At 46.5% G+C, this 21,466-nt stretch overlaps 7 protein-coding genes across 7 annotated transcripts; 3 read left to right on the top strand and 4 right to left on the bottom strand.

Moving 5' to 3' along the window:
- Nucleotides 1-280: 280 nt before the first annotated feature.
- CCR75_003088 (uncharacterized protein) lies at nt 281-863 on the top strand (the record flags this gene model as incomplete). Its single annotated transcript, XM_067961185.1, is given in 3 exon segments — nt 281-313; nt 385-814; nt 826-863. 3 exon segments carry the CDS (start codon nt 281-283, stop codon nt 861-863), a joined length of 501 nt encoding a protein of 166 aa, XP_067822969.1.
- A 3,066-nt stretch (nt 864-3,929) lies between these two features.
- On the bottom strand, nt 3,930-4,760 carry CCR75_003087 (uncharacterized protein; the record flags this gene model as incomplete). Its single annotated transcript, XM_067961184.1, has 2 exons — nt 3,930-4,302; nt 4,492-4,760. The coding sequence occupies 2 exons, from the start codon at nt 4,758-4,760 to the stop codon at nt 3,930-3,932; spliced, it is 642 nt and encodes a 213-aa protein (XP_067822976.1).
- A 96-nt stretch (nt 4,761-4,856) lies between these two features.
- CCR75_003086 (uncharacterized protein) lies at nt 4,857-5,555 on the top strand (the record flags this gene model as incomplete). The annotated part of the gene is made up of 1 exon (XM_067961183.1): nt 4,857-5,555. The coding sequence occupies one exon, from the start codon at nt 4,857-4,859 to the stop codon at nt 5,553-5,555; it is 699 nt and encodes a 232-aa protein (XP_067822975.1).
- Nucleotides 5,556-5,730: 175 nt separating this feature from the next.
- On the bottom strand, nt 5,731-6,435 carry CCR75_003085 (uncharacterized protein; the record flags this gene model as incomplete). The annotated part of the gene is made up of 1 exon (XM_067961182.1): nt 5,731-6,435. One exon carries the CDS (start codon nt 6,433-6,435, stop codon nt 5,731-5,733), a length of 705 nt encoding a protein of 234 aa, XP_067822978.1.
- Nucleotides 6,436-6,595: 160 nt separating this feature from the next.
- Nucleotides 6,596-7,684, top strand: CCR75_003084 (uncharacterized protein; the record flags this gene model as incomplete). The annotated part of the gene is made up of 1 exon (XM_067961181.1): nt 6,596-7,684. The coding sequence occupies one exon, from the start codon at nt 6,596-6,598 to the stop codon at nt 7,682-7,684; it is 1,089 nt and encodes a 362-aa protein (XP_067822977.1).
- Nucleotides 7,685-11,910: 4,226 nt separating this feature from the next.
- Nucleotides 11,911-12,196, bottom strand: CCR75_003083 (uncharacterized protein; the record flags this gene model as incomplete). Its single annotated transcript, XM_067961180.1, has 2 exons — nt 11,911-12,078; nt 12,158-12,196. The coding sequence occupies 2 exons, from the start codon at nt 12,194-12,196 to the stop codon at nt 11,911-11,913; spliced, it is 207 nt and encodes a 68-aa protein (XP_067822972.1).
- Nucleotides 12,197-14,831: 2,635 nt separating this feature from the next.
- Nucleotides 14,832-15,117, bottom strand: CCR75_003082 (uncharacterized protein; the record flags this gene model as incomplete). Its single annotated transcript, XM_067961179.1, has 2 exons — nt 14,832-14,999; nt 15,079-15,117. 2 exons carry the CDS (start codon nt 15,115-15,117, stop codon nt 14,832-14,834), a joined length of 207 nt encoding a protein of 68 aa, XP_067822971.1.
- Nucleotides 15,118-21,466: the final 6,349 nt, after the last annotated feature.

Below are 21,466 nucleotides of genomic sequence, written 5' to 3'. Positions count from 1 at the left end.
TCATACAAAGATAGTCGATATCAAATTTCCGCGTCGTACATTAATTGAATGGACCAGTAATTGTTATTTACCGAAGCTATTGCAAACTTAAAATAGATTACCATTTGCGATAGTGATTTATAATTTTGTTTCTTAAAACGGAAATAAGGAAGATTTTATGTTGTATGAGTACAGTACATCTTTAATAATAATTAGTGTTCGAATATAAAAGTTGCTCTTACATGATGAGTTTAGCCGGATGTGTTGCGAAGCTTAAAAATAATATTAACGGCAAAACTAAATGTTGAGCCCTATTGAGCAATCCAAGCGCAATGTACGATATGAGGATTAGCGCAAGAGCTGCAGTCTTAGACTAATCGATCGCTGTGTATCACTTCTTTGCAGGCTGCGCGACAGGCCGTGGATGATTTTGTGCAAAGTGGCTTCATCGTGGGTGTTGGAAGTGGATCTACCGTCATGTATGCCGCCGAGCGTCTCGGAGAGCTCGTGAAGGACCACAAGCTCACCGACATAAAGTGTCTTCCGACGTCCTTTCAGTCCAGGCAGCTGATTGCTCAGCACAACCTTACGCTCACCAGTTTAGACGAAAACCCTTTGATTGACGTGGCCATTGACGGAGCCGACGAAGTGGATCTGCAGCTCAATTGTATAAAAGGCGGCGGTGGCTGCCAGCTACAGGAAAAAATAGTGGCCTTTGCTGCCAAACAATTTGTTGTGATCGCGGACTATCGTAAGGAATCGAAGCAACTTGGTGAGAAGTGGACAAAGGGTGTACCAATCGAGGTCATTCCAATGGCCTATGTGCCGCTGATGGGTACGATAAAGCAAAACTTTGGCGGAATGCCCGCACTACGAATGGCTGACAAGAAGGCAGGACCTGTTGTCACTGACAACGGAAATTTCGTACTCGACGTAAATTTTGGCATCCTAAACGACCCGAAGACGCTGTGCAATCATTTNTCACCCCGCATGAATTGTTCCTTCATGCGATGGAATTTAAAATGATGGATCTGACCAATCAAAAACATTTTAAAAATTAAGTGGTCATTTAGCGACCACTCCATCTAATGACATTCAGAGTGATTGTCGTTTAAGGGAGGGGTGATGTAACGGGGTGTATCGTTACATGAAATTAACACTTAAAGGTTGTTAATTAATATATTATCTAAAAGGTAGATAATATTTGGAGGATATTACTTTATATAGTAATGTCCTGAATTCTTATCCATAAATAGGTATAGACCATTATGTCTATTTATTCCGCAGACTAATCAGCTGTAGAAGTAATCAAAGAGAGTTACAAGATAAGATAGATAAGAATTCATTTACATGTTTAGTATTAGTTTATAGTTAAGTCAACATTTACAAAGATAGATTAAGAGACACTTAACTATATTAATACAGTTTTCATTTTACCCTCTTAAGTTAACTTGTCTTAAGAGAAGTCTTCCTCTATACGTACAGTGAACGTCACCTAACGAAAGGCACCACTCACAACTGAAGCAGTGTGAAGTGGACTTGTACTGAAACAGTACAAGTCGTAGTGCCCCGTTACAGTATGCGCATGACCGAGTAGCTGGCTTTCCAGTTTCCTCACCCGTCGAGCAATTTGGAATTCGAATGCGGGATCTCACTCGCTGTCTCCTTTCCGCCTGTGCAGCACGCTCGAGAGCAGCCTCAGCTTCCAACTGAGCGTCGGCAGCCTTGTTCGCAGTCTCATCAACATCGGCCTGGACTACCAGGACGCCAGCATTGCCATCGCGAGGGCGCACCACCGCTTTTGGATGCAGAAGAATAAGTTCGCTAGACCGTGGATCGTATTGTGGGTCGTGAAGACCCTCCCCGCGAAGTAACACCGTCGGTTAATGAGATGCGCACGGTTCCAACCGCGCGCAACTATCGTTTACGCTGGCTTGGGTTCCCACCTGAGCAGGATACGTGGGAGCCGCATTCCTCGCTTCTCCGCGACGTTCCAGACGTTGTTAGGGCATATGAGTCCATGAAGTCGGACTACTCCCGATACGATCACAGACGTGAATGTTGTCGTGGTGAACGAGAAGGGTATGACGACCCAAGACGTGAATGTTGTCGTGGTGAACGAGAAGGGTATGACGACCCAAGACGTGAAGAACAGGAGGTTTGTCGTGGTTCACGGCGGTGAGAATACAAGCGATGCCGAAAACGAGAACGTCGTGATGAACCTGTATCACCACAGCCTCAAAAACGGGACCTCGACGAGAAGCGCGCGACAGGATGGACAGACGAATGTGTCGCCGCCCTGCGCTGGGCATTCAGCGAAGGTTGACTACGCTGCCGAGAGTGGAGACGCCAGCGAGGCGCAGCACGAATAAATGCAGTCCGCCGTTCGTACAGACTGCGCTCGTACTTTCCGATCCAGGCTTGCTCGTGGCATCCCTCGTTGACGTGGACATAGCAGACTCGGGTCCTCATTCTAAGCGTTCTCGCATTCTTTTCGCGGAATGCGCCGATAGAGTGGTCGGCGCGATGATCTTCTCGATTGGCAAGCCATGTGGAAGGCTTCATCCATTATCGAGCATCCGGTTCTAATGCCGGATAAGTGCACACCAAGAACTTTGCAAAGCGTGGTACGCAATGTTTTCAAGACTATTTCTGCGTTAACCGGAAAAATGGCGAAAGTAATCCTGCATCGTTGGAAGTGAATCCGGAGCATGAGCTCCGGACAAGTCGTTCAGCGCCAAAGGGATGAATTGTTGGTCCATCACGTGGATGGTTGCACTCCCGCTGATGGTGCCCGGGAGTGCTGTGGGGTAGTAGGATGTGCGCTTCGTCATCGTATGCTTTGGTCGTGAGTGTTAGAGTTTCGACAGTCGAGCACTCACGGTTGGTGATAGTTGAGAAGGGGTGATTAATACAAACAAAGTAAATAATTTCATTTGTAGGCAGGTGCTGTGCCCGAATATTGGGCACAGCGTAACATTTTATTATTGGTTCATTACCAGGGGCCTAAAGAATCAATATGGACCAATGATAAATGAGTGGTCCCCGAAAGGCGGGAACACGGTCGCACTTAGTACGATAATAAATCCTCGTAAAACGAGTGCGAGTTTAATTTTCTTTATTGAAAACTAAAACTTGGGCTGGAAGCTTCCTCAAGCGTTTCGTGTAAGCTGATGACGGGCGTTTTAGCCCTGTTACAGAGTGGTTCGTGGAATAACACGCAACTACTTCCCGAGAGGATGTGCCTTTGGAAGGCTTTTAACTCCTACCGATCACTGCCCCAGGCTCCGGAAGACACGGAACGCTTAGATCAAAAGGTGTTACTGAACATTGTATTATTTTTATACGCAAAATCCCCTGTTATCAGTGTGCATTGCATTTTTTAGACCTTTATTCTGAAGTTAGAGCTACCGCCTAATCACTTTTTGGTTGCTGCCACGAGTCAACCTCACAAAACTAATGAAGTATTACTGATATCAATAATGAAGGGATTCTATCCCTAGTGTGGACTACACAACATAAATAGGTAAGCATTTTGAAGCAAGCTAAAAGGTCCATTTTCTGTGTGACCTGTCTCATAGTGCTACATGCCCGCTCTTAATCTCTACATATAAACGGAGTTTGCTAGTTTACCTTGTAAAAGTCATTTGTAGGTATGCAAAATAAAATATAAAGACTTAGTCTCCAATTTGTTGTTTAATTCTAAGTAGTGAATTTAGCCAGGTTAATTTGTTTCTAAGATGCTTCTTTGAATACCTCTATGTGGCCGTTTGTAGGTAACAAGTTTTACTACATTTAAAATTTATCGATATCGATATGGGAAGGTATTGTTGCATCTGCAGATGACTCTTGCACCAGCGTTCACATCGAATGAAATCTGGCAAACGCAAAATTGTTCTATCAAATTAAATGAGATATTCCACAAAATTATTATATTCATAACGATGCACCTAATCCTCCACGGGCATGGCGGAGTCACATGTGTCTACCTCATAGTCGTCACCTCTATCGGCCCCCATCTTCTCAATATCCTCCTTCGTGATTAGACCGCTGCTTAAGAGCTTGTTCTTTTCACTCTCTACATAGATTCGACTGCGCTTGGCATCCTTCTGCTGTTTTTTTTTGGATGGTCTGTGCTTACGCAGTACTGAGCGCTTGCCTTTCTGCAGTACCGCCACCTTCTTCTGGTTGCGATGCGCAGCACGCTTTTTGTTGAGAAGCTTGACCTTCTTCTTGTTCATGGTCTGAACTGCTTGACCGTTCGCTCCCATTGCTGTCGAAGTTTCTTGCAATAAAACTAAATTGGTTGGCGACACGCAAAGACTGGTACACAAACATTTCAATCGCACTTAACACAGATGCCGAAGCAAAAAAAAATTAAGCCAATAAATAGTTAAAGCACAATAATGTTGCCCTAGAACTAAGTAACCATGAAAACTGCTGCAAAGACACATTCACTTCCCCCTCCGTTACTATTTAAACGATTAGAAGTAGGGTCACCTACAGCTCTACTTCTTGGATCGCTTGCCAGCCCCCTTCTTGGGGATAGCCTTGCCCCGCCGCTTCATCTGATCGAGCTTGCCTAGACGTTCCTCGTTCAGAATCTCAAAGTTGGGGTCATCCCCGCCAAGTCGAAGCAGGAGAGGCTTCTTAAACCAAGAGGCGACCTTGTCACCTTTGAGCTGCTTGCTTATAATCTTATTGCCTGACGGAATATTGCGCTGTGGAAGGCGCTGGAAGATCTTGCAGCTCAATTCCGCGATGTGTTTGGAGGTCGACATTCTGTGGAGGTGGCTTTCAAATCACTTGCTCCTTATATTTCTTACGTTTCGAAAATTCGCAAATTTTAAATCATCTTGTTAGACATTGTTAAAAATATGTGCCATAGCTGCGTATGCAAGATTGGTCCATCGTTGCTGGCGTCTGATCTTTCGTGCCTTAAGGATGAGTCTCTCAAAGTGACAGCTGCAGGTGCGGACTACTTGCATCTGGATGTGATGGACGGGCACTTTGTGCCAAACATATCGTGGGGACCGCCTGTCATCAAGTCCCTGCGCCCTCACACTAAGGCTTATTTTGACTGCCACATGATGGTTTCTAAGCCTGAGCAGTGGATAACCGATATTGCAGCCGCCGGTGGCAATCAATTTACTTTTCATTTAGAGGCAACGCAAGATCCTGTGGCCCTTATCAAGCAAATTCGCGAAGCTGGAATGAAGGTTGGTTTGGCCATTAAACCGGGTACCAGCGCCGAAGCTGCCTTTCCGTACGTGGAGCTCGTCGACATGGTGCTTGTTATGACTGTGGAGCCTGGCTTTGGCGGTCAAAGCTTCATGGCCGATATGATGCCTAAGGTGTGGACTATCCGTGCAAAGTACCCTACACTGGATATCGAGGTTGATGGCGGCCTAAGCCCGTCGACGATTGATGCAGCCGCCAAAGCTGGTGCCAATATGATTGTAGCAGGAAGCTCTGTCTTCAAAGCAGCGGACCCGAAGGCTATCATTTTGCAGCTACGACACAGCGTAGAGACGCATGGTAACGGCAAAACAAAAGACCAGCTAACTAAACTGTAGAAAAATTAAGGCGAGCTAAAGCAACATAGATGTCGCCTCTTAAAAAAACAAGTTTATTATCTGGAATGCATAGACAATGGCAAAGAAGTATACCTTAGGTAGCACACTGCTACGCATTAACTAAATGGAAACAAGCGATGCATTACTGGTTTCAGCGCCTAGCGATACACTTCAATTACATAATCTCGTCTTCCGTGTCACCTTCGCCTGAGAGATCTGCGCTTTCGACCGCAATCCGCCGGTATTTGTCATTGGACCAACCACTCAGCAAGACCAGCTTAAAGTCGGCCATTTTGCGGTCAAAGTGTACCAGCAATTTTGCCTGTTCAGGTGTAAGTGATTGTCCAGCCTTACATATGGTGTAATTCTGACTAAGCACGATAGTGCCTTTCCTTAGGTCAACAGGAAGCCCTAGGCCACGTAGCGACTCGAGCATGCTACCGGTGAACTGTGAAAGTGGACCTTCAGGGATGCTGACTGTCTCGGTTGCTACAAAGCCAGAGCGCGGAAAGTCGCGAATTGAAAGCTTTGCAAAGTAGGTGGTGACCTCGTCATACGGTTTGCTCGTAAACAGCAAGCCGGTATTGCCGCTCACGTCATTAGAAAGACAATGTAGATTTTGAGCGTATTCCTCCTCCTTTGAACGGCCCAATGCAAGCTTCATAACCTTGTTCTTTCCAAGAAAAAATCGGCTATCCTTGAATTCCATACGAACGTCCTTGAAGTGATTGGAGCGCATATTCTGAAAAGTGAAAACGAAAATCGAATCATATGTGTTCACTGCATTGCGAATGGCATCCACCACACTTTTTTTCAGCTCGTTGCCTTTCTTGTTGGCCTTCGTTAATGGCTTCGTGCGTTGTCTCTTGGACTTGGGCATAGCGACTTTCGTTGTGATTTCTGTCCCCACCAACGCTTGTATCACCTCCTTTTCATCCAGTCAAAACGTCAAACTGGTCTTCAGGCCCTACACCTACCTATTGCCAAATAGATTTGCTGACCTCTTAACCAGTCGTTTATAAGAGAAACACGAAAAACCCATGGCGTGGGGTCTTGAGACGTCTCCGACACCTACGCGGATGCCTGCTACCACAGTGGCAGCTGATGATTCGTCCTCTTTGTCCGCAGCTACATTTCAAACACCCTCTCCCGATTCTTCCGATGCTTTCGATGTCTTTCAAGGCGTGGCGCTTGTGACGAGCGTGGCGCTAGAGGGTGTAGCGCTTTTACAGGTCATCAAACACTGCCACGAAAGCCTTCCAGGTAGCGTGGCTGGATCGCTGCTTGGTGTGGACACTGATCAGGTGCTAGAGGTGACCAACAGCATCCCGTCGCCACCCAGTAGTGATCGCAAGAAGGAAGCTGATGAATACCAGCTCGACATGTTGAAAAGTTTGCGTGAGGTGGGCATGGACAACAATATAGTAGGCTGGTATCAGTCCGTAGCTATGGGCACATTTTGCTCTGCCTCATTTATCGAGCACCAATATCAATATCAGAAGTCTCTCGGTCCGAATGCTATTTGCCTTATTTACGACTCCGCCGAGACATCCAAAGGTTCGCTGAGTCTTCGTGCCCTGCGTCTTACGAAGGCATTTATTGAAACCTATAAGAGCTCATCCTTCACCAAGGAGAGCTTTTCTAAGTCTGATATTCGCTCGGCCACAATTGTTGAAGAGATTCCTGTCGTGATTCGCAACTCTGACATTATTACGTGCTGGCTGCAGCAGTCGAGCGGTAAAGCTGCGTTTAGCAGTTTTGATCGCCTGGATCTGGCCACGAATGCTTACCTGGAGAGTAGCCTAAAAAACATGACGTTGTGGGCGGACGAGCTTGCACAAGAGCACTATAAATTTCAGGGCTATGAGCGTGCATTATCAAAACAGCGCGCTGCCTATCAGCTTTGGCAAAACAAACAGCGTGAAGAGAATAAGATCCGACGTGAGAATGGCGAAGACCTTTTGCCGGAGGAAGACCCTGCCTTTTTTAAGTCCGTTAATCAGCCCTCGCGTCTCGAGTCACTTCTTATCACTAAGCAGATGAACACGTACTGTGAGCACATAAATCGCTACGCTGGAATGTCGTTTCAGAAACTTTTTTTGGCTGCGAAGATTCACCAGAACGAGTAGTTGCGCTGCCTTATTTTCAATGCTTATAGCGTATGACGTGACGAACACTTTTGGTGCCAATAAAAGAAAAAAACGACAAGCAACATCGCGAAGCTAGCATGATAGTTTTGGTATCTAGGATGAATCTGCATTTGTTATGCAGCGCCACGGCTGGTCTTTCTTAGCTGTAAGCATGTGACTTTTGCATGGCAAAAGAGTTTATATGGAGAAGCTGCATGTGTATTGAAACCTTTCGAGAAACGAATTTTCGATGTTGAGCTAAGTGTATTAAAAAAATAATAAATGTGACTATTCGCACCTTTCACTAGTGCTGGTAAGTACTAGTTGACCTCACACTGATTTCAGTGTAGGAGCATCGAAACTTTACGTACACAGGTACATAGGAAGGTCTCGAAGTAGCAAAGGGTCTTTAGCTACTAAAAAAAGATTAGAATTAGGGAAAGTAATACTGAATTTTTTTTTTAGTTTCCTGCGTAACTCTTCTATCTACCAATGAGCTTATTGTACTAATATCTAACGAGTATGGCGGTGATGAAACGGGGTGACCCATTTACATAAGTATTATTTCCTATAAACAGAATAACAATTATTTTTTCCTGATAAGAGGAAACAAAAAGAGCACAAATTATTATCTCTATTAATTTTGACTTAAACAGTTCAAATAATACCAAATTTGGTATTATTGATGCAATAAGACATTAGCTCTATTGATTGGTTGATTTCAGTCTCAATCGACAGGAAAGATTGTTATGTCTTCCCTGTAATTTGCATTAATGATTTAAATCAAAATACCGTTTTAATTTGCATTATTGATTTTGACCAAATTCAAGATGGCGACGAATAAGTCTGTCTGTAAGAGATTGAAGCCTTTCTAAGGTATATCCTCTTGAGCACTAGTTGCCACTTGGTTCGACGAACCCCTAAATCCCTTGAACTAGGATTCCTTAAGCTTTAGTAGCTTGTACGACTCCCTGAGTTGTTAAACCCATTAGTTCAATAGAACTAAGCGACTCTCTGAGTCTGAATGTCTTCTTCTGGCTTTAGAGCGGGGTATCTCCGCTACACCTGGTAACACTCGTAGTCAATCTATGCATCAAGACCAGGTGCAAGAAGCAATTGTCGTAAAATCTATATGTGGGGGGGGGTCTCAATGAGGGCGTTGCCCGGACGAAATTATTCCGATCTCATCCTGCTACTTTCGAAGAGGCAGGTGCCATAGCGCTACGCGCTCAGTTCGACTTTCAGTCTGCTCCCGTTAGCACGCATGTTTACCAAACAAGCTCTTCGAGCACATGAGTTCCGTCTAATAGACCGGAACCCATGAATCTAAGCCTCGTTGAGGAAGGAGAAGATGCTTTTCTATGGAACAGCATAAGACCATCCGTAAATGTTATATGTGCGGAAGCACGAAATATATACGTCCGGCCTGTCCCCTACGAAATCGCGTAAAGCTCGAAAGAGCTCCAACTCCAACCTATACCAGAGATCTGGTACGGTGCGGGAAAACGTTAATACCCAGTAGGTGCGGAGCGCCCTACTGGGGAAGACCTAGGCTCTGTCGAACCTCAAGGAGTGAGAATAAACAGAACCTAGCCCCAATTAGCTCGGTGCTTAATGGCACGGGGCGAGAGTACAAGCCTGGCTGCTCAAGCGACTGTAAAGGGCTTTGATAACCGTGGGAAATTTTAATTGACTCAAGAGCGTCTTGCAATTATGCTCGACGCCTTTCCCTTGAAGGAAGTCAACAATACGTTGAGGCGCTTAAAGCGCATGAAGGTGATACAATCACTGTTCGCTGAACGACTGGGACTCGTGTCACTGTTCCCAAAGTTCCATTGAACTTAGGTATAAAGTTTCTGGACTTTGACAGTATGGAACGCTGTCTCGTCCTTGATTTGGATTCGAGATATGACCTTAGCCTTGGTATGGACTGGCTAAAACACCATGAGCCATGGATCGATTGGAGGTTTAAAAATTTAAATGCCACGCGCAATTTTCCTAGCAAAGGTTCGGAGAGTCATGAACCCACCTTTGCTAGGCAACACGAGCGCTATTGGCGCGAATCATTGACTGAGTATGTCAGTGTTTTAGACATTGGAATGTATGAGTTTAAAAACTTCCATATTAAAAATATTAATTCTGAGCCCGACCTAGAAGAAGGAAGTGGAACGGCACGTACTCTGTCGAGTGACACTCAATGAAATAACGATTCACTGAACGCTGGAAGCATTAATGGCCTAAGGCCGAATTATTAAGGGTGTAATATCCCTGGGATGCGCGGAGTGGCACTTCTAAGTCCACCGAGTATGGTTGGCGGAGGTGGCACCATACTGACTGTCGTAGTGACACTATTGGCGATTCGCCAGGGCATCTTGGGTCAAACCCTCCAAATGCACGTGAAGCGACACGTAAACGTTCGCTGGATAAGGAAGTTGAGTTACCTAACTCCTTGTCGAATGTCAAATTAGACACCATGTCTTGTATAGAACCAATACAGGCTGGAAAATTCGGGGACGTGAATGTCCCGGCCTCTATGAGGCGTATTGTCTCCACTCCAAGACAGGATGGACACGAAGCGTGTATACATTCACGAAGTGACACGAGTGAGCAAGTACGTACGCTTGTAAATGGCGTAAGTGCAAGGTTACATCGATTTTATCGATAACGACCTGTTGCATTATTGCACGGATGCGCACATAAAGTTTTTGACCGCCCCTTTAAGTGTATTTAACGGGTGGGTAACATAAGGCAGCTACTATTCATCAACTCGAAGATATCGTCCATACTACCTACGAATTCTTCGAAAAAGCTCGCTTAGCAGTAAGCCGTCAATCCCAAGATGAAGTTTCATGTTTACTTGCAAGAGATCAAGGAGAGTTTGACACCGCTCCGATCTCACCCACCCAAGCGTTCCATTAACGATACTACTGCGGGGCTCAGGGCTTGGTGGGCGGGAGAATTAGCCGATAGCGTTGCTGATATCAGCCCTGTTACCGTTCGAAAACAAGTCAGCAAGTTTCTCGCGACGCGATTTAGTGTCTTAAGACATGTAAGAGACACAATGGCTGATAGCCAAGACAAACAAAAAGAACAAGCAGATGCCAAAGGCAGAAGCTGTATTAATTCTTATGTGGTCGGAGACCGAGTTTTACCAATCGCTAAAAATCTACCTATCAACTTGGTTTCCGCGAACTTCAAGATAAAATTGCGCCCGCGTTTATTGGACCATTTACGGTTGTGGCCAAGAAGGGCCTAGGCCTAGCTTACACGCTAAACCTTCCTAGAAAGCTGCGTACGCACCCAGCGTTCTACGTTGGCTTGCTTAGGCCATTTCGAGACACTGCCACGTGGACTTAAAGTTGCTTGCGCCGAGACGGGCGGTCGTGCCGCAGATTGCTGCATCCTCACCGATGTCCAGCTGGCCCTCTAAACGAGGCTGCTGACGCTCATCATCGAGAGACTGTTCTGAACCGCCTCAAAAGGGCTCTCAACCCGAGCAAGGACTTCACGAGGAAGTTGCACCTCGTGCCTTAGAGCAGCAAATGCTTCCGCCGAAACATCGACCCCTCCCGCGCTGCTTGATGCGCGCGGGAACCTTCAATTTCACGTGGAGAAACTTTTAAAGCAACGTCGTCGTAAGGGGTAAAAAAATACCAGAATCTGGTGAAGTGGCTAGGGTACCTCTCTTCTGAAAACTCTTGGGAGTTCGAGGTACCTCTTCGGCAAGATTGCCCGTACGCCAAGCTCCGGATCAACTCGCGTCAAACGACGCTTCCCACCACTAGACGTGGGATTGGGTGGATCTATATCGTCAGTGCGGTTTCGATCCATGGTTGTACGGTCAACAAAGCACTGAAATATCGGCTAGGCCTTTCTTCGATTTGTGGCATAAATGGCAAACGTAACAGGCCTTTGGCCTTAAGCTTGGCGAAATCGAAGGGAAGCTTCCGTTCCAAACGAACATCAGCCGCATCCGCAAAATATTTAATATTCTAAATATGTTACGGAGGCGGCGGGCTCGGTGAACCCAGATCTCAAATGAGACTTCGTTCTCACTCCTTGTTTCGATTGGAATACAAAACAATCGGAATTTCCCTCATGGAGGTCACCGAAGCCCCACAAGCTTGATTATCGCAATGCCGAGTCCACAACGCGTTGCTTTTGCCGTGGATGCGCCTAATTAGACACTGCTCGTGTTTTTGCAATCACAAGAGCGTCCTCCGTCTCTAGCATACAAAACGGGCCAGGGCATTCCCCTTTTCCCACTCGGCCATAGACCAAGCCGAAAGATTGATGACAAAGCGTTCTAAATAAGCTTGGTCGCTCGCTTCTCGCAATTCTCTCAATGAAGCTGGGGCCTGCTCCAACATACACACAACGACCTTTCGAGTAATCTGGAGCACCACTACATCCAAAAATGCTCATGAGTACCCTCCATTTGTTTGCGTCCCAAAGCACAATATGAATTCGTACCCCCAAAGTTGCACTCAGACGGTGCCAAATGGCGTCCATCTTGATAAAAGCTACACAAATTAACGTTATTAACCCTTTTCAACCACTTTTTTTCTTTGTCGTGCCCGTACCTAAATAAAACAATTCATAGAACGAGGCTGGGTCTTGAAACAATGGCCAAAACACGTTTTTTTTCTCGGTAAACTTTCAATCGCCGAGTTGCAAGAGCCCCGCTAATAGGCACGTCAGATTAATGCCAGCCACACACACGGGGTACCATCGTTTCCGTTGTGTCGCGTCAGGCATTNCTTAGGTATAAAGTTTCTGGACTTTGACAGTATGGAACGCTGTCTCGTCCTTGATTTGGATTCGAGATATGACCTTAGCCTTGGTATGGACTGGCTAAAACACCATGAGCCATGGATCGATTGGAGGTTTAAAAATTTAAATGCCACGCGCAATTTTCCTAGCAAAGGTTCGGAGAGTCATGAACCCACCTTTGCTAGGCAACACGAGCGCTATTGGCGCGAATCATTGACTGAGTATGTCAGTGTTTTAGACATTGGAATGTATGAGTTTAAAAACTTCCATATTAAAAATATTAATTCTGAGCCCGACCTAGAAGAAGGAAGTGGAACGGCACGTACTCTGTCGAGTGACACTCAATGAAATAACGATTCACTGAACGCTGGAAGCATTAATGGCCTAAGGCCGAATTATTAAGGGTGTAATATCCCTGGGATGCGCGGAGTGGCACTTCTAAGTCCACCGAGTATGGTTGGCGGAGGTGGCACCATACTGACTGTCGTAGTGACACTATTGGCGATTCGCCAGGGCATCTTGGGTCAAACCCTCCAAATGCACGTGAAGCGACACGTAAACGTTCGCTGGATAAGGAAGTTGAGTTACCTAACTCCTTGTCGAATGTCAAATTAGACACCATGTCTTGTATAGAACCAATACAGGCTGGAAAATTCGGGGACGTGAATGTCCCGGCCTCTATGAGGCGTATTGTCTCCACTCCAAGACAGGATGGACACGAAGCGTGTATACATTCACGAAGTGACACGAGTGAGCAAGTACGTACGCTTGTAAATGGCGTAAGTGCAAGGTTACATCGATTTTATCGATAACGACCTGTTGCATTATTGCACGGATGCGCACATAAAGTTTTTGACCGCCCCTTTAAGTGTATTTAACGGGTGGGTAACATAAGGCAGCTACTATTCATCAACTCGAAGATATCGTCCATACTACCTACGAATTCTTCGAAAAAGCTCGCTTAGCAGTAAGCCGTCAATCCCAAGATGAAGTTTCATGTTTACTTGCAAGAGATCAAGGAGAGTTTGACACCGCTCCGATCTCACCCACCCAAGCGTTCCATTAACGATACTACTGCGGGGCTCAGGGCTTGGTGGGCGGGAGAATTAGCCGATAGCGTTGCTGATATCAGCCCTGTTACCGTTCGAAAACAAGTCAGCAAGTTTCTCGCGACGCGATTTAGTGTCTTAAGACATGTAAGAGACACAATGGCTGATAGCCAAGACAAACAAAAAAGAACAAGCAGATGCCAAAGGCAGAAGCTGTATTAATTCTTATGTGGTCGGAGACCGAGTTTTACCAATCGCTAAAAATCTACCTATCAACTTGGTTTCCGCGAACTTCAAGATAAAATTGCGCCCGCGTTTATTGGACCATTTACGGTTGTGGCCAAGAAGGGCCTAGGCCTAGCTTACACGCTAAACCTTCCTAGAAAGCTGCGTACGCACCCAGCGTTCTACGTTGGCTTGCTTAGGCCATTTCGAGACACTGCCACGTGGACTTAAAGTTGCTTGCGCCGAGACGGGCGGTCGTGCCGCAGATTGCTGCATCCTCACCGATGTCCAGCTGGCCCTCTAAACGAGGCTGCTGACGCTCATCATCGAGAGACTGTTCTGAACCGCCTCAAAAGGGCTCTCAACCCGAGCAAGGACTTCACGAGGAAGTTGCACCTCGTGCCTTAGAGCAGCAAATGCTTCCGCCGAAACATCGACCCCTCCCGCGCTGCTTGATGCGCGCGGGAACCTTCAATTTCACGTGGAGAAACTTTTAAAGCAACGTCGTCGTAAGGGGTAAAAAAATACCAGAATCTGGTGAAGTGGCTAGGGTACCTCTCTTCTGAAAACTCTTGGGAGTTCGAGGTACCTCTTCGGCAAGATTGCCCGTACGCCAAGCTCCGGATCAACTCGCGTCAAACGACGCTTCCCACCACTAGACGTGGGATTGGGTGGATCTATATCGTCAGTGCGGTTTCGATCCATGGTTGTACGGTCAACAAAGCACTGAAATATCGGCTAGGCCTTTCTTCGATTTGTGGCATAAATGGCAAACGTAACAGGCCTTTGGCCTTAAGCTTGGCGAAATCGAAGGGAAGCTTCCGTTCCAAACGAACATCAGCCGCATCCGCAAAATATTTAATATTCTAAATATGTTACGGAGGCGGCGGGCTCGGTGAACCCAGATCTCAAATGAGACTTCGTTCTCACTCCTTGTTTCGATTGGAATACAAAACAATCGGAATTTCCCTCATGGAGGTCACCGAAGCCCCACAAGCTTGATTATCGCAATGCCGAGTCCACAACGCGTTGCTTTTGCCGTGGATGCGCCTAATTAGACACTGCTCGTGTTTTTGCAATCACAAGAGCGTCCTCCGTCTCTAGCATACAAAACGGGCCAGGGCATTCCCCTTTTCCCACTCGGCCATAGACCAAGCCGAAAGATTGATGACAAAGCGTTCTAAATAAGCTTGGTCGCTCGCTTCTCGCAATTCTCTCAATGAAGCTGGGGCCTGCTCCAACATACACACAACGACCTTTCGAGTAATCTGGAGCACCACTACATCCAAAAATGCTCATGAGTACCCTCCATTTGTTTGCGTCCCAAAGCACAATATGAATTCGTACCCCCAAAGTTGCACTCAGACGGTGCCAAATGGCGTCCATCTTGATAAAAGCTACACAAATTAACGTTATTAACCCTTTTCAACCACTTTTTTTCTTTGTCGTGCCCGTACCTAAATAAAACAATTCATAGAACGAGGCTGGGTCTTGAAACAATGGCCAAAACACGTTTTTTTTCTCGGTAAACTTTCAATCGCCGAGTTGCAAGAGCCCCGCTAATAGGCACGTCAGATTAATGCCAGCCACACACACGGGGTACCATCGTTTCCGTTGTGTCGCGTCAGGCATTCCTGTGTAATAGATTGCTCGCATTTCCACAGGATGGGCTTCAAATGCGTATACTAAACATTTCATCGCAAGGATCCCTCACGTAAACGCGTCAGATACTGACTTCGCGTCATTACCTTTGGCGTAAGGTTTCGCTCATGAAGAGCGTCGCGAGCAGCACTCTCCTCTGGTGTTCCCGCCGTTTCACCGGAGGTCTTAATGGCCAAGCTGTGACCCGCGATCTCTTTGAGACGCTCGTCCGCATTAAGCGGAGTGAATCTATATTCACTATGAGTCTTGGCTTTCTCTATCTCGGCGGCTCGACTACGAGCTTGTTCCTCTATGAGGATAATCCTCTCTTGCACTTCATCGAGATGAGGGGGCTCAATCGAATAGATGTGATAGTAGCATTCGCTATAACATGTTCGGTACCGACGATGAGGATGATTCCTCATCGCCAGCACCGTCTCCCGTGCCGTCACCCGTACATATCTCTGTGCGTGGTGTGTTGACATGGCGTAAGCCATTGTAAAAAAAATTCTTGTGGTACCCCTGCTTCAGTAGGTACCACTCAGGGGAGCGTAGACAGTAAAACGACTCGTCTTGTCTCTGAGAAGCAGCCGTGGCTTTTGCCCGTACGGCTAGTCAATAGCTTGTCTGGTGAACTACCCCTCACAATAAATATTTCTTATTTTTTGCGACAAAGCTACCTGGCCTTGATCTCAGCGCGAAGAACTTTCGCGGTGAAGAAGATTTTTATCTCGATGCTTTTCTTAAGGATCGATGGTATAGTGGCAACAACAAACGAGATAAAATCTCGTTGATGCAAGCTGGGAACGCGTTCATTCGCAATGTCAAAGACATTGGACGCGAAGCCTGGCTTCAAAGACTTAACGCGATTCGCGTTAAGTTTGAGAAACGAACTCCAACCGGTGCAAGGTGTAAATTGCATCGGTAGTCTCGTGAGGCAGGACTTCCATGCCTCGCTTTGGGTGATCCCTGTCTCTGTTGTCTTGACAACACAAAACGAGCAGAGCTTTCTCGCTCCTAAAGTCAGCGAGAGTACAAGCCTGGCTTGCTAGTCGCTCAAGCGACTGTAAAGGGCTTTGATAAGCCGTGGTCAATTTTAATTGACTCAGGAGCGTCTTGCAATTATGCTCGACGCCTTTCTTTTGAAGGAAGTCAACAATACATTGAGGCGCTTAAAGCGCATGAAGGTGATACAATCACTGTTCGCTGAACGACTGGGACTCGTGTCACTGTTCCCAAAGTTCCATTGAGCTTAGGTATAAAGTTTCTGGACTTTGACAGTATGGAACGCTGTCTCGTTCTTGATTTGGATTCGAGATATGACCTTAGCCTTGGTATGGACTGGCTAAAACACCATGAGCCATGGATCGATTGGAGGTTTAAAAATTTAAATGCCACGCGCAATTTTCCTGGCAAAGGTTCGGAGAGTCATGAACCCATCTCGCTAGGCAACAAAGCGCTATTGGCGCGAACAATTGACTGAGTATGTCAGTGTTTTAGACATTGGAATGTCTGAGTTTATAAACTCCCATGTTGAAAACATTGATTCTGAGCCCGACCTAGAAGAAGGAAGTGGAACGGCACGTACTCCGTCGAGTGACACTCAATGAAATAACGATTCACTGAACGCTGGAAGCATTAATGGCCTAAGGCCGAATTATCAAGGGTGTAATATCCCTGGGATGCGCGGAGTGGCACTTCTAAGTCCACCGAGTATGGTTGGCGGAGGTGGCACCATACTGACTGTCGTAGTGACACTATTGGCGATTCGCCAGGGCATTTTGGGTCAAACCCTCCAAATGCACGTGAAGCGACACGTAAACGTTCGCTGGATAAGGAAGTTGAGTTACCTAACTCTTTGTCGGATGTCAAATTAGACACCATGTCTGGTATAGAACCAATACAGGCTGGAAAATTCGGGGACGTGAATGTCCCGGCCTCTAAGAGGCGTATTGTCTCCACTCCAACACAGGAGGGATACGAAGCGTGTATACCCTCACAAAGTGATACAAGTGAGCAAGTACACACGCTTGTAAATGATGTAACCCCGGCAACATTGAGGGGAGAGTTAGCCTTGCAGCAATCCCTTCATTAGATGCTCTTTTAGAGCTTGACGAAATGTGTATTGATGAGTGCGGCCGAGCCTTAATGGCTGGCGACTTATCTAAGATGGTGGTCATTCGACCAACAATTGAGTTAAACTCATCGTCACATCTAAACGAAGCTGTCCTGGATGACACAAAGCTGCACTTAGTGCGAGGATAGGTCATCGATCCTTAAATATCCTACGGATTCATTTTATTCCTTGATTAAGGAATTCCAAGATGTGGTATGTACCAAACCACCATCTGTTTTACCTCCGGATAGATGTGTTTGGCATGAAATTGACTGGTTCCGGGGACCAAATACTGTGTCACACGACAGTGGCGTTTACCAAGGAAACAATGTGACGTCATTGACGATTTCTTCTGCGCCACATTGTTCTGAAGAACATTCTTTCTAGGAATGTGGGTTTGTGCTGGTTTACTGGCAGCATTGAGCTTGATATAAGCATGGTATAACGCGTCATTCACCATTTGGCTTTTTGACACGAAATGTCGGTGTCGAATGGGGAGATTTGCTCTCTCGTACCATTCCAGCCTCGTGCTTAGCAGGGTGTACAATATACAGTGCACTTGACTTAGTTGATGGTTACTATCAACTGCTCATGCGTGCTAGCGATATCCCGCTTACAGCGGTTAGCACCGCAAGCGGTATGCTATGGAAGTGGTTGGCTATGCCACCAGGGCTTTCCAACGCCCCGGCAATATTTAATCGTCTAGTGTCGCAAATGTTTTGCCCTCATCGAGGTTATGCACAGACTAATTTTGATGGCATTTCTGTCCATAGTCGTGCGGAGCAGGGTCCGTCGGAACGAAAACCATTTAGACCATTTGCGAGCAGTGCTCGAGTGCATGCGCACAAACAAATTGTATGCCAATGCATCTAAATGCATTTTTGGCGCAGAAGAAATTCCTTTCTTAGGATGCTTCATCGGAAAGCGAGGCCTTAAAGCGGATCCCGCTAAGGTAAAAGCCACAGTAGATTGGCCGATTCCTAAAAAAAAGGATGCGTAAGTGGTTGGGTCTCGCCAATGTTTACAAAATTTAGCAAAAATTACGCTGATATGACTAGGCCATTATCTAGTCTCCTTAAAAAGGATACAGAATGGTGCTGGACTAGCGCAGAACATAATGCTTTTAGAGCAGTTAAGGATAGTCGTATCCATGCCCCGATTCTGGCACTGCCAAATCCAGATTAGCCTGAGGTGTCGTCTGTGACGCATCGGATTTTGCCATTGGCAGTACTCTGCTACAAACAGATGTTGATGGGCGTGAACGTGTTATTGCGTTCGAGTCTAGACAGCTTAAAGCTGCGGAAAAGAACTACCCAGTTCCTGACAAAGAGTTACTTGCTATGAAGTATGCTTTTGTCAAATTCAGAGTCATCTGCTCGGCTCTAAGCCGTTTGCGATATATACAGTTCACGCGTCATTACGCACGGCAACTAAGTCGCCACATCTCTCATAGAGAATGGCAGATGGCTATCCTTTTTCGCCGAAGAGAACTTCGAGGTAAAGTATAAGCCTGGCAAGCAGATTGCTTTGGCCGATGCGTTCTCACACAGGCCGGATTATGAGCTCTCTCGTTTAGCGACTATCATGTCGCCTATTACTGAATTAATCCGTTCAGCTTACGCCAATGATGAACAGTGTGTAGCTCTGCTATGGGCTCTAAAGAGCACTGAATCGGGTTTTAAATTGTCGGCACGTTTGCGTGCAAATTTACATCGATTTTATCGATAACGACCTGTTGCTCTATTGCACGGACGCTGTGGATCCTCCGCGTCGCTGTTCCTCATTAGAAGTACCGAATCCTCTATGAGGCACACGAAACTGTCCTTGGTGGTCATCCCGGTAGAGAAAAGACCATCGGCTCTGTAAGCCAGATTTATTGGTGGCCCAAACTTTTTTAAATGGGTCAGCACACATGTTCGCACATGCGAAAAAAAAATTGCCAACGGGTTGAATCCTCGGCGCATGCTGCTGCGCCACTGGCAAGTCTACCCGTACCTATAGGTTGTTAGGAGTCTATAAGTATGGATTTTGTTTTCGATCTACCAAAAGATTCGACCGTTAACTCTGGCATAGTGGTCTTTGTTGACCAATTGAGCAAAATGGCTCACTTAGCGTCCGTGCCGGATTCAATTGATGGTGAAGGTACAGTAAGGCTGTTTATTGATCGTGTGTTTTGACAACACGGTTTGGCAGTGGCAATTGTCTCTGATCGGGATCCCCGTTTCACGGGTAAATTCTATAAATCAAATTTCCGAGTGCTTGGCACCAGATTGGATATTTCCACTTCGGACCGTCCGCAGACCGATGGTCAAACTGAACGTGTCAATCGCGTCATTGAAGACGTTTTACGCAGTGTGTGTGCTCAGACACCAAAGCGCTGGAGCTCAATGCTTCCAGTGGTGGAGTTTGCGTTAAGTAACGCTGTACATGCCTTTACAGGCTATACTCCGTTCCATGTCAACGGTCTCACCCACCCACGCGTTCCATTAACGATACCACTGCGGGGCTCAGGGCTTGGTGGGGGGGATTAGCCGATAGGGTTGCTAATATCAGCCCTGTTACCGTTCGAAAACAAGTCAGCAAGTTTCTCGCGATGCGATTTAGTGTCATTAGACATGTAAGGGACACGATGGCTGATAGCCAGGACAAGCAAAAAGAACAAGCAGATGCCAAAGGCAGAAGCTGTATTAATTCTTATGTGGTCGTAGACCGAGTTTTATCAATCGCTAAAAATCTACTTATCAAATTGGTTTCCGCGGACTTCAAGACAAAATTGCGCCCGTGCTTTATTGGACCATTTACGGTCGTGGCCAAGAAGGGCCTAGGCCTAGCTTACACTCTAAACCTTCCTAGCAAGCTGCTTACACACCCAGCGTTCTACGATGGCTTGCTTAGGCCATATCGGGACCCTTCCCGCGTGGACTCAAAGGTGCTTGCGCCGAGACAGGCGGTCGTGTCGCAGATTGCTGCATCCTCACCAGGATGTCCAGCTGGCCTTCTAAACGAGGTTGCTGACGCTCCATCATCGAGAGATAATTAAAAGTCAAGGTCTCCTCGCGCGTCAAGCAGCACGGGAGCGAGCCGAAATCACGACGGAAGTATTTGATGCTATAAAGGACGAGGTGCACCTTCTGAAAATGGCAAACGTAGCTGACCTTTGGCCTTAAGCTTTGCAAATTCGAAGCGAAGCTTCCGTACCAAACAAACATCAGCCACATCCGCAGACTCTCTAATATTCTAAATATTCTAAACATTTTAAATATTGCGGAGGCGGTGGGCCCGGTGGACCCAGTTCTCATATGAGACTTCTCACTCCTTGTTTCGTTTGGAAACAAAACGATCGGAATTTCCATCATGGAGGTCACCGAAGCCCCACGGGCGTGATCACGTAAGCGCGTCAGATACTGACTTCGCGTCACTACCTTTGGCGTAAGGTATTGCTCATGAAGAGCGTCGCGAGCAGCGATCACCCCCGGCGTCCTCGCCGGGTCACCGGAGTTCCAGATGGCCAAGCTGTGACCCGCTATCTTTTTTAGACGCTCGTCCGCACTAAGCGGAGTGAATCTATATTCACTATGAGCTTTAGCTTTCGCTATCTCGGCAGCTCGACGACGAGCTTTATCATCTATGAGGATTATCTGCTCTTGCACTTCATCGAGCGGATTCGTAATGATGTTGGACTCAGGGTCCCGTGTCCTGCTCAATGCATTTAAGACATCAGCGGCACCACGTTCTGGGAACGAATTCGGGGCCCACCGACGTTCATCCGGAGGAGATGGGTGTAAGAGCGACACTCTTTCTCATCACCTTCTGATAAAGAGTGACTTTCAAAATCCACCATTTCCTCATCGTCGAGGAAGTTGCTAAGAGTCTGTGACTCACACTTGATTGTCATGAGAAAAAGGAAAGTAAAACACAATTGAACGGTTAGCTGTTTAGGTTCCAACATCAAAGAGAAAATGAAGCGAATGTTGTCAC

This window comes from Bremia lactucae, assembly GCF_004359215.1.
Source record: "Bremia lactucae strain SF5 chromosome Unknown BlacSF5_NotPlaced_17_SHOA01000003.1_2250557bp, whole genome shotgun sequence".
Classification (NCBI taxonomy): domain Eukaryota; phylum Oomycota; class Peronosporomycetes; order Peronosporales; family Peronosporaceae; genus Bremia; species Bremia lactucae.
The sequence above is the reverse complement of the archived record's forward strand: the minus strand, read 5'-3'. Positions and strand labels throughout refer to the sequence as shown.